General features: G+C 34.0%; 1 protein-coding gene across 2 annotated transcripts in view; it reads right to left on the bottom strand.

The window, feature by feature from the left end:
- TBC1D19 (TBC1 domain family member 19) overlaps nt 1-13013 on the bottom strand; it is a 53379-nt gene that overhangs the window by 20358 nt on the left and 20008 nt on the right. For both annotated transcript variants that reach the window (XM_059817757.1, XM_059817758.1), the window contains 7 exons: nt 11344-11418; nt 10322-10385; nt 9370-9416; nt 7201-7311; nt 6267-6339; nt 5420-5458; nt 2793-2905 (listed from right to left, as the gene is read on the bottom strand). In XM_059817757.1, coding sequence (XP_059673740.1) covers nt 2793-2905; nt 5420-5458; nt 6267-6339; nt 7201-7311; nt 9370-9416; nt 10322-10385; nt 11344-11418 — 522 coding nt within the window. The remainder of the gene's footprint in view (nt 1-2792; nt 2906-5419; nt 5459-6266; nt 6340-7200; nt 7312-9369; nt 9417-10321; nt 10386-11343; nt 11419-13013) is intronic.

Raw genomic sequence — 13013 nt, 5'->3', positions numbered from 1 at the left:
ATATAATAAAACCTAAGCTGCAAATCAGAAATATTACAGCAAGAAATCTCTGCAACCACACAATTCAACTTCAGCAGAGAAACAGTATATAAGAGGTAGAGAAAAGAAGTGTTAGATAAACCAATAAAGTCTATATGAACTACAGCAGATCATAAAACAGCTACATGTTTCTGAAAACTGCTTTTGCTGTACTTCACAAAAAATAAAGCAGTATATACAGCATATCCAAGAACATCATCTCAGGGTGTTAGCATTCTGGCAGTAGTTACAGCCTTACTTCTGTGAAACACTAGTAAATGCAATGCTTAAAATGAACTACAGCCATTCAGCTTATAAAATAGCTATAGTAACCCATGCGCTATCCTACCTGATCTATGGGGAGTCTGCTAGACCTCAGTCAGAAAGCCTATCCCTTTAGTGCATTCATATTTTTAGTACTCAAAGTCCATAAAACAACTGTAACTTAGAGCTCAGGATAACAAATACGACACTATGCCATGCAAAAATAGTCTTGGAAAATAAGATAAAAGGTTCCAATAGCTGTTACATTAGAAAACACAGTTTCAGTTTAGCATGATAGAAAAACATTCATATGCACTTACATCACCAGCTTAGATGATTTTCTCCAACATAGTATATCTTGTCCACAGACTTGATAATTTTTGTTCTTTGTGAGAAGGGAGGGTGGATTCCATATTTTACTGTTTTCCAATCTTTTATTTCAACAATCTCAAAGTAGTGACAAACTCACAGAGTGCAGCCATCCTTATTTTTCTTGATGTTATTGTTACCATTTTCCAGCCACTTATCATCGTCTTTCTCAAGTTCTTTCATCATCACAAAATATTGTCTCACCAATAATTCCCTGCACACAGTCTATTCAGTTCAGTCTCAAGGCTCTGGACCCTGTAGAATGTCTCCTAAAGGAGAATGTCTACTGCACTGAATCTCAGAATACTGTATGCATATATAGCTTATTTTTCTTCTTCATCTATGGTTGACGAGCATCATTTGCTAAGTACATAGAAAGTTATCTCAAGGTAAAATATTATGTCAACAAGAATGTATTAGCTGCCCTGACATAAGTGGCTACATGCATCCTTGCAATAAGTTGGAGCTGAATTACCATTTATTACACAGTAAAGACACATACATGAGCAGTTGTGATCAAACAGCTAATGTACTGTTCTCTAGCTTACCTAACAGTAAATTGAGTTAATACCGTCACAGCAGAGACTAACCTTTTGAGAATGTCTAAAATATTCACACTTCATGCATAGTATAAACACATACAAAAAACAACTATAAACTAGAGTTAACTTTTAAAGGACCTAACAGTGTGGCTGACAAATACATTAATAGACAGGCATAGCTTGTTCCTCTTTAAAAAAAGGTAACTGTTGAAATTGTCCATGTGAATTTCAGGAAACAGATTTTAATAAATCTATTTCCGTAACTACTCATGCTTTACATGAACATAAAATGAAATATTTTATCATTTTTCAGATTATTATCTTGACTTTCAGTCATCAAAACCAAATACCTGGCTTTTTTTTTCATTTATTTAATTTTCCACATTAAGATAAAAATGCTTTTCAAGCATGCAGCATTTAACAGAATATAAACAGATGCAATGTAACCAACAACATTAATGTCACACCTCTGATATTCTTGCTCTCACAAAAAGAAAGACTTCTAAAATTCAAGCTCTCCTGATAATTTAAAATAAGATGCTCAACACTAGATTTAAGTTAAGTAAGATGTATAATATTTCATTATTATTTCAACAGCTCTTTCTTCTACAGAAAACTCAATCTTTTATTTACTAGAAACAAAAGCCTATTTTATTTTTTCAGAAAGGAATAAACTAAGTAATTCTAATACCAGACCAAATAACTTCAACTCCTTAGGTAAGCTGTCAATGAACAAGATCTAAATTTCTTTTTAAGGGCAAGATCTTATGATTGTACTACGTAGTTACCAATAAATGCCCCAGTATTATAAGAAAATTGCTACATCCTCAAAGGACATGAGATACTGTGAAATACTCAAATTTATGAGCAATTATAGATATATGCATGTTATTTTTTATTGCAAAAAAAGCCTTGCATCAAATTATTCACAGTTCTGCAAAGATTTAAATAGGGATCTAGCTTTTTATGGTATATTAGATCTATTGACTACAGCATGACTTCAGATACTGCAAAAGATTTAATTGTTGAGGACTTGAGTCAAATACAAGGTACTATGAAAAACTGCTGCTGTACAAATGAGTATGAAAGCAATCCACATCTTACTAGTTCCTCTTTATGTCTTTTACATTGTACATATGTAGAGTATATGCAACAATATATAAAGCAATTTACAAGATATGTACATGCATATGATGACAGGTTCAAATAGTCAGGAAAAAGGTATAGCACATCTTCTTTTTATAAAACTTAACAAAGATAAGAAAGGTTCAGTCTTCTTTCCAGGACTTTTTTCTTATTCCCTTCTGAAAAAGTCAGCACCATATAGGAAAACCTCAGGAGCTAGCCAGATCAGTCAAATAGTTTGTTCTACAGTATTTTGCTCATATATCTGTTAAAAAATTAGGGAATAGTCTAAAAGGCTTCACCACAGCACAGAGATTTTTACAGGTATGTGTACATTTCTCATAAAATGCTTATCAGTTTCTGTGACAACTCAGTAGAGCATTTTTATTTTGGAAAAATATCACTAGAAAATATGTGCTTGCACTTTTATGTTTTCACCTAGTCTTCATATTTTACTCTCACTTTGCTCCTTACCTCTGGCTGATTAGAAATATTGAGAATGAGGGCCCACAGATCAGCTCGGAGTGCTGTTGGACATCCCTGACGAACATATTGTTGAGCTGCAGCACTATCTTGCTCTGCTAAAACTGTAAGAAACAAAGCAAGTAATGAATTGATGTAGTTTAAGATTTCCAAAGTTTATCAAATACTTCCATTTTTAACTTTACAAACTGGTTTGCCATGCTCTAAGCATTAGCTAATGGGAAAATATCTAAAAGGTTTGTTTTCCACAATGCAATTTTGAAGTAGTTCCCTTGGAAACAAGACAATTGATATTAATAAGCAAGGCTGTACTACCTTCTGCCACAAAATAGCACTTAGTATGTATCCTCTTAGTATGTATCTATGACTACCTCAAGGCCAGTTGCAGCTGGTAGGCTGGCACCAAGCGGAACAAGCAGCCGTATATAGCCACAAAATACTGTTTAGCTATGAGTGGTATCTCACTTCAAATAGGAGATTGCCTTTTATTCTGTTTTTTTGTGTCTTCCCTATTTTTATGTTAACTATACAAATACCTTTACAGATAGATAACTGTGGGACAAGAATTTTCCATTTCAGAGTGTACTGTCATGTTCTCTCATTATTGGTTTATGTACTGTAGAGGATAAAGACTTTCCTTCTGAAAAGATTTTGGTTTTCCTTCAGATTGACATAAAACAAATACTCTACTGTTGACAGGTTTGCTCAGATGGGTCATTGTTGTGAAGCTTTAGGCTACTCTGTCACAAGGGCCTCATCCTGAATACAGTACTGTACATACCTTAGAGCAGATTATCTCACTCCTTACTTAAATCTATAAACTTGAAAGACACGCATCTTTAGCTATCCTAGTCTGGTAGAAGTGTTGTTTCCCATCAAGGTTATGTGATTAACTACGCTCATACCTGAAATGTCTTTCACAACAGAGAGTGTAGTTGGGAGAATATTTCTGCGGTATTATCTAGACATTAGATCGGTGCTGTGCTGATACTCTGAAGTTTCCAAATCCGTATCCTCTGGTTTTACTGAAGTCTCTCAGAAACAACTTGCTTTTCTAAATTTCACTAAATCAGATAATTGCAATATCTGCCCTGACATGACTTAGAAGGATGAGGTTTGGATTTATAAATCTATTTAATTGATTACTCTTTCCTTCCCTCTTTTCTTAAATACTGAATAGACCATTCCACCAATTTTCTGTTTAACCTGTAGAGCTCTAACACAGATGGTGTGCAATCCTTTTTTGCTAAATGAAGAGGGCAAAAAGAAAAAACATTCCTGCATTTCCCACAAAACTTTAGAAAAGACTGTGATTCATCTCAGTGTCCATGAGTGTTTACTTTATTGTTTCTTACTGAGACACAAAATATTACAAAGTAGGTTTGCTATATACAAGATGGGTTTTACTAAATACAGTAAAGAAAATTCCTCAGACCTGGCAATACATCTAATATAAAAGCAAAAGCAATACATCAGTGGCAACCGAAGTCATAACCCAACAGAGCATGCAGTGAAATTCCCACTGAATGAACTCAGATTTCAGTTTATGGTCAAGACTCTTAACTTACATTTTTACAAAATTTTGTGTCTTTGCATATAGGAAAAGCTAAGACAATCTCTGTAATAGAGGCTGCTCTACACAGAAAAGAGACAAGGAGTAAGAATTACATTGTGGAGTTGAATGACTGGCTCAGGAAGTCTGGATGGGGAATGTATTTGGAAGAAGAGGAAAAGAACAGAGAGATGGACAGCACCCTAATGAGTTGCTCTTGGATCAGAAAACAGATGATGAGGGATAGAAGGAGGACTGCAAAAGGAGAAGTAAGAAAGAAAGGTCACTGTTTTGTTATTGCAACAAAAAAAAAAAAAAAAAAAGGGATGGAGGACTTGTGGGATGGTATCCACTTTGTTTTTTCTTTGATATTGATAAAGGTTAGCAGGAATCACAAGAGACAGTAAGGAGCAGGTATTGATGGACTTCGAACATTCCTTGTATGTTTCTTCTATAAGCAAACTTGAGCTAATAAATTATTATTTCTTTTACCTTCCCCTTTCTTTTGTAGGTTATTTCTCATCCTACAAAAAACCCCGGAACTTCTTCAGAAAAAGGAGTATACAGAGACAAATGAGTGAATTTTCCATGGTGGCTAAGTATTGCAATATTTAGCAAGTTCTGCAATTGCAAATAACAATTAAAAAGACTCTGTTCTGACACACAGGCGTAAACTCCATTACACTAATGAGAACTGTGCGTGCAGAGAAGGGAGTCCAGAGTCTTTCGATTTTAAAATGAAATTCAGTAGTGGCATAAGTTAAGTTATCACCAAAAAGTTATGTCTCTATGCTTCCTGTTTCATTTTTAATGAAATATCTGTGGAGCTGTTTATCTGGTAGCTACTGGTAGACTGCAAATGCTTGCTTTTCTGTCTCTGTCTAAATTACAATGGTATTACTGACTGTCTCTGTCTAAATTACAATGGTAATACAGACTACGCTTTGTGTTAGTCTGTCTAAATTGTTAAAATTCACAAAAGGTATACATAGTTGAGATAGATAGAAATTTACTAAATGTGTTCCAAACTACTCACAGTTTATTACAGATGAAAACAGATCCATACCTTTCTGTCCAACACGTACATGTTCATTTTCAAAGAACTCTAGATAATAAAGAAATAGAAAACAATGTCAAAAATCAAATTAAAAAAAAAGTACTCCAGCTAGTAACGTATTTTATATTTTTACTACACGCCACTACATTCCACTGATTTTTACTACTAATGTCACTAAAAAAATTAACCTGCATCAGCATCAATGTTCTTTTTCAAAAACTAAGAAGAAATAATGCTACAGAATTTTGTCTTGTCTGAAGGACACAAATACCAAAGTAGCACTATACTGCATGAACCTAGACTTTCAATTAGGTCAGTTTCCATTTAAAAAGAAAAACCACTTGATACAATAATGTTTTCCATTTTTATATGGAAAGACCATTTAAAAACCTGTTTCTACAGGAATAAATGCAGACACAGAAAAACAACAGAAATTATGCACTATTTAAGCTACCAAATATTAATATATGGATATTTTCTGTAATCTTTTCTTAAAGATAGTTATTTAAAAGATGTTTGTATATATGCCTCTCTGTTAGTTGGCTTAACATTTATTGATGTTTTCTGTATTTTTGGAGATAGGCAATTTTGTTCTCTAGATCCTGAAGTGTTCAAACACACTGAAATTAACATATTTTCAACTTAAGGTGATGATTTTAAACCTTCTCCAAATCTGACGCTTCATATTTGCGATGTTTTCTATTATTAGCTATATTTACTAAGACCATCACCACAATCAGTTACAGAAGAAACATTTATGTTTATTATGGAAAAAATACACAAAATACTTGACAATTGCAAAGTATTCTACTCATTAGTGTTCTATTTAAATGACTGAAGCATAGCATTAGCTAACCAGGAGGCACTTGTGCTGAATCATCAATACCCAGCTGTCCTATATTTAAGCCTAGTTCACTGAAGTCTTCTTTCTGAAAAGAAACAAAACCATAAAATAATAATTAACAATGTTTAATTCTCTAAATTACTACAGATTTCTTCTGAAAGGCTTAATGCAAATATTTTCTAAACCAAATGTAGTTCTTTTAAATGTATATGTATTAAATGTGAGCTCAGGTTTTCAAAGAGAAGAATCTCACACCATTTCTTACTCTAGTTTTAGTTATAGGCCCCAGTTTTCATGTAAGCTATGAGCTACACCTGGATGTAATAAAGTGGTGAATGAAAGATTAGGTAAGGATATCTAATTACCAGCTCTTTCCCAACTCAAGTTCAAGTTTTTCTACTAGCATAAAATCCTCAAGTAACTTATCAGTGAAGCATTAAGAAGAGCTCTCTGATCTTCCAATTACAATACTAGTACTCAAGCATTTCCTTTCATTTACAATCTGATAATAAAGGGATTTAAAATTACTTCAAGGAGAAAATTAGAAGTTAACCCATTATCAGGTTACTGATCCTGTACAGTGTCAAATAAAACTGTAGAATCAAGATAAACTACATATTTGAAGTTTTGTTGTACAGAAAAAAACCAAGTAAGTGAATAACATGTACAGAAGTATATTTTTGGCACAAATCAAAGCTGTGTGGCATAAAATGAAAACTTCCCTACTGGTAGATAATTTACTGTTTATGTTTTACTTTTCATTAAAAATGTCTTTTCACAAAACTTTCTTATGCTCTGTGTTTTAACTACATATTTAGATTGATTTTCACTTTCAGAAGGAAAACTTATCATGATATTAGTATTCTTCCTTAACGTTTAGAATCTTATTCATTAGCAAGGCAAAATAATTCTTACAGAAACCTCTTGTAAGAAAAAATATACATACCAATTCTGGAATATCTTTAACTTTTAAAGGAACCTGAATTAGCCCCAGGTGACTTCTGAAACTAGGCTGTTCTCCATTTTCATAATTTGGGTTTCGAAGATTCATCAGTACCTTAAAAATGGTAGCTCTGTCATTCCTTGCATATACTCAGAAATTTACATTCAGAACTCTTCTTAACATCATCAGTATTACAAACAGTATGTTCAGCATAAAACCATTTCAGGCAACAATCTCATCTATAGGCCCAAATAATCAAATTATATCTCAACATTTTCAAAATCAAAAAAGAGCCAAATTTTTAAGGACGCAAACATATTCTACTTTGAAAATAAGCTCAAATCATGAAATAAAAAAGCAGAAATAATTTTTGAAATATGGGATTAAGTGCTGGCTACATAGTAATGTCTTGACTAAAATTCACTTCCTTATCAAAGCCATTCGAACACCATGAATATATTCCTGGTGGCTACAATATGCAGGATATTCTTCAGCATTACTTTCTACTAAAAGAATTTTTATCCATATTCTTACATTGGCAATCCTATGTAGCTTTCAATCAAAGTGCTACATAATTTGCCACTGAAATAATTTCTTACTAAATACACCAAAATATCTTCTTTCATTTAAGGAAAAAAAATAAATTACAGAATCAAAAACCTAAAGTAGGGATAAAATTTAAGAGACAAGGAATCATAATGTCAGGATAAGTAACTTTGGTCTATAAAGGAATTTACAGTCTCTTACATACTGTTATTCCATGGGTACAGATTTTGATAGTATAATATTGAGCTGACAAGAATTCTTTCTAAGATGAGTTTCCAGCTCTTATGAAATTCTTCCACAACATCCTACCTCTACAATTCTCAGTCTTCTGAGTATTCTAATACCATATAAACTCACTGTCAGACATGTAAATTAAAAGATTACTGTAAGAAACTGCAAACTTTGGAAAGAAAACAGTACAAAAGAAAAAAAGAGTGACCTCAAGGGTCACTGGATAAGGCTAAAATGAAGATGGATTTGTTTACAGATTCAAGGTTAAATACACAACTTGGCTGTTAGTACAATGATGGAAAACAGAATAAATTAAAAATTTCCAATATTATTATCACTAACTGAACAAGAGGAACTCTTTAGAAATATAATAAAATGGATAGGAAGTTTATTGTTGGATTCAGAAATGCATTCACAATTCATAACCATGGAACAATTTACACTTAAGTCAGAAATACTATAAATCTCCTCTGCCACTACAAAAGACATTCCACTAAACTTGCAGTGAATCACATTGAAATACTAATACATTAATTCTGACTGATAATTCAGTATTAGACTTCTAATTTTTATTCTGTAAATTAGGAGGCCCTCTTAACTCCATAATTCTGCACTGTCATGCTCTAGACGATTTGTTACCTGTATAACTCACAGGATATACAGATACTGATTTTTTAAATTTTAGTTTCAATCACATTTTAATCCAAAATCTCCTACTGTGTCACCATTAGGTTCACTGTCATCCACAATGTGTATCGTCCGTTGTCCATGCCTATTCTAGGCATAGCTTGTAAAGCAACTTCTGTTTTACTAAGATGTTCTGTGCTTGAATCATACAAAATGACGAGTAATACTGTAATTCCTGACTTCAAAGAATTCAGCAGTCACCATTTTTTTAATGGCTTGGTATGATTACAGAGAAAAGCCTTCAAATTCCACACAGTTCTGTTTCATGTTTGATTTTTCACAGTCTTCATAGATGACCGACAATTTCAACTGCATTCAAGTCTACTATCTACCACCAAACAGTCTATCAGCTTCACATATAGCAATTTATCAGCTTAACATATTGCAATTTAAAATGTAAAATGATTTATGAAATCAGTTGGAGAATTGCTCTCAGAGGAAGTTAGCTCCAAACTGACTGTTCTTTGGGGAAAGAGAAATTTACCACAAGTACAATTTAAAAAGTAGTTAAAAACGTAGTTAAAAAAAAAGAGACAATAACATTTTGGTTTGCAAACAAAACATGGAGTTATAAAAAAACATGCCAAATTTCACTTGCTAAAAGGACAAATTGTTTGAAACACACTTAACAATTATTTTTCGCACTTCACATAAAAGACTGTAACGGATGCAATTCAATGGCTGAGTCATTGTTTCATAAATGCTTACCTCAAGAAAATCTTTAGGTGCATAAACAGGCCGGAAGAGACTTAGATCTGAAATAAGATTTCAGTGATGCTACGTTAAAAACAAGAGATGAAAAAAACATGCAATTTTCCCATACCTGTAACAGAATCTAGCAATTTCAATAGCATATTAGAGCGAAGATTAAAATAACATTATCACACAGATCATGTCTACAACCACGACATATTCTCCAAGATTATGCTACTTTTAGTGCCTTAGTTTTGTAAACCCCAAGTGAGTGAACAGTCGTCACAGGAAGCTTTTTACTTATTCCACGTAAGTCTTTAGATTGAACCATTCTTAGACACGGAAGAGTTATGATATTCAAAAGAGGGTTTGTTTTTTTTTTTTAACAGCATCAATTGTTGAATTAACGTACTACTGTCAAATAAAAAATAGGGACTAGTCATAAACAATCCATGAAAAGTATTTGCCACCACAGGGGTGGTACTGCAATACAAGCTAGTACCTTTGCAAAATAATTTCTTTTAAGGAACTTCGATATGAATTAAGGCAGTTAGCCTTGCTCTCCCAAAGGATAGTATGACTGACTATTCTGTGCAAGTGTTATTTTTGTCTTTTGTTAATAAGACGTCTGAGCTTAATTATCCATAGTTCTGAACATTTTCTTTCTATTAGCCTGAGCTTACACTAAGAGAAGCTGAGCCCTAGCTGTATAAAAATCTAAAGCATTCGAGTGAGGAGTATTATACCATAACCTCTCAGTGATGATTCAAAGTTAGTACAATAACTTGAAACAAAATCACAATGAAAACGAATATTTATTTATGCATAATGACACATTACCAATGAGAAAAAAGATTGAAATACGTTTACCTTGAAGTGATTCCATTAATCTTTGACTGATAAACAAGATGTAGATGTTATTTTCCTATGTACAAAAATTTAATGCACATAAACTTGTTGACCTTACCTGGCTCATCAGTTCCCATTTCATTCCATTTATTTAGCAGTTCTTTCTGTTCACTTACAGGCCTCTGAAAGGCACAAGAAAGTAACTCTTCTTTTTTTAACAGAATGAGTAAAAACGTGCCTATTTCAAATACATAAATTAATGTAATACTTTAAAAAATATATTGCACTAGCAACACAAACTTATTTTGCTTACAAATTATCCCTAGCCTGAAGGTATATTCTACTGTAGAAAGTCCAAGTTCCAGTTCATGGGAAAAAGGAGCCCATTTAAATAGTTTCACGTGTTTACTAATGAATTAGGCTATTAGTAGTCAGTTTCATATTACTGAAGATTTACTGCTCATTCCATAGAGCTGTTGGACTTTGTCATTAAATTCCTCTCCCTGGCAGTCATGAAAAGCAAACACAGCTACATCCTTCATCTCATATAATGAAACATACAAGTTCTGTTACCTATCATAGATATACAAGAGGAGAAAGATAAAGAACAAAACATTCTAACATCATTCCCCAATTCCATGATCTTTAAAATTAAAGCCTCTAAATTATTAAAAACCAAACCAAAACAGAGCAGAATGAATGACAAACAAAATTAGCTATGTACCAGTATCTCTCTCTCCTGAAGTACCAGCTCAGCTATAGCTTTCTCCAGCACACAAAGTATATTTATGTTGTGTACAGGCTATGCAGCTAGAAGTTACACAGCTGAGTCTGCACACAAAAAAGCTTTATTAGGAGCAATGAACATAGCAATTAGCTTTCCAATATGCTGCTCCCTCAAGAGGCTAATTACTGCAAACAGCAAAGAGGAAGACCTATAGACTTCATCTTCTCCCAAGTTGAGCTGATGCATACATTGCCACTATCCCTAAAAATTATTCTGGATTAAAATTATTTGGATACCAGCCTTGCAGCTCTTGATAACCAAGTGTAAAATTAACATTACATTACAAGTGTGGAAGACAAGGCTTAATTTCCAAAAAATGTCAGTTTGGCAACAGAAAGTTAATAACACATTACCTTCTGCGCTAGTGGGATGCTGAGTTCTGTGCACATGCTGTTTAGACTTTTCAGAATTCGCTTCTCCCAGCTTCCCTGAAACACACAAAAAAATTAAATTACATGGAATTTCTTTTTCCTCCAATTACATTTATCAAGTAATAACAAGCAACTTTTTAAAGTCATATATGAGAAAGGATAGCAAGAGTCACTAACTGACATATGCAAAAACATTAAGGGACTATTACATGATTGTTTAAATGGAAACAATAGAGCAAACAGATTTCATCATTTACATCACAATAAAGAACCAGAAAAATGCATTGTTCACATTTCAGATCTCCAAAAAGCATGTACTTCACAATTACTTATTTTTGACATATGCCCAACGATCAAGCTTCCTTATTGTGCTGGTTTTGGCTGGGGTCGAGTTAATTTCCTTCATAGCAGCTAGTATGGGGCTATGGTTTGGATTTGGGCTGAAAACAGTTTTGAAACACAGGGATGTTTTGGTTACTGTTGAGCAGTGCTTACACAGCCTCAAGGCCTTTTCTGCTCCTCACACCACCCCACCAGCGAGTAGGCTGGGGGTGCACAAGAAGTTGGGAGGGGACACAGCCGGGACAGCTGACCCCAACTGACCAAAGGGATATCCCATACCATATGACGTCATGCTCAGCATATAAAGCTAGGGGAAGAAGAATGAAAGGGGGAACATTCAGAGTGATGGCATTTGTCTTCCCAAGTAACTGTTACGCGTGATGGAGCCCTGCTTTCCTGGAGATGGCTGAACACCTGCCTGCCAATGGGAAGTGGTGAACAAATTCCTTGTTTCGCTTTGCTTGCATGCATGGCCTTTGCTTTACCTATTAAACTGTCTTTGTCTCAACCCACAAGTTTTCTCACTTTTACTCTTCCGATTGTCTCCCCCATCCCACCAGGGGCGAGTGAGCGAGCGGCTGCGTGGTGCTTAGTTGCTGGCTGGGATTAAACCATGACACTTATATATCAACTTAAAATAACTTGAAAAATTTGTTAAAGCAGGGCAGCCAACTGTGTACAGAGAATGCCTTCTCCACTTTGTGACCTGAAGAGAGTGCAACTCTTTCTCCACAAAAGGTATGTTAGATGTTCTCAGAAGTCAAAAAAATTAGAAATTTGGTGTTCCGTAATGCTCAAAAAAATAGTTCTTCTAAAATAATGCTCAGGAAATAGTTCTCTAATCAAAGAGAAAACCAGAAGTAGACAATACCTCAGTAACAAGTGGACAGCTTAAAGAGCAATCAGATTCTTCTGAGTACTGCATTAGACTTCAAAGTTACCATATGGTGCCTAATCCGTGGATAATTCCTCTGAAGTTAATGCCAACTAGTATTGACTTCCTAGTCAACTGACAGGATTCTGCTTCCGTGATTACAGCAGCACTGGTGAGTTTTATATTTAATTTAGTCTTCTGTGGATGATGAGTCAGGCCCCAATCAAGTGAATGCAAAGATTCCTGTTAATGTCATTTAGCTCTATTTATTATTTGCAATTTGCTCTAGACACAAATTCTACAACAGTTAGTTACTGTCTGATCACATGTTCCTCAAGTTTAAAGTTCTGTCTGAAAGAAGAGACAGTTTATTAGACAGGAAGTAAATGAAGGGAAGGGCAGATGTTCAAATATTCTGTTAAAAAATAAAAATTAT

The sequence above is a fragment of the Gavia stellata genome, chromosome 5 (assembly GCF_030936135.1).
Source record: "Gavia stellata isolate bGavSte3 chromosome 5, bGavSte3.hap2, whole genome shotgun sequence".
Taxonomy (NCBI): domain Eukaryota; kingdom Metazoa; phylum Chordata; class Aves; order Gaviiformes; family Gaviidae; genus Gavia; species Gavia stellata.
This window is presented reverse-complemented; position numbering and strand designations above follow the sequence as displayed.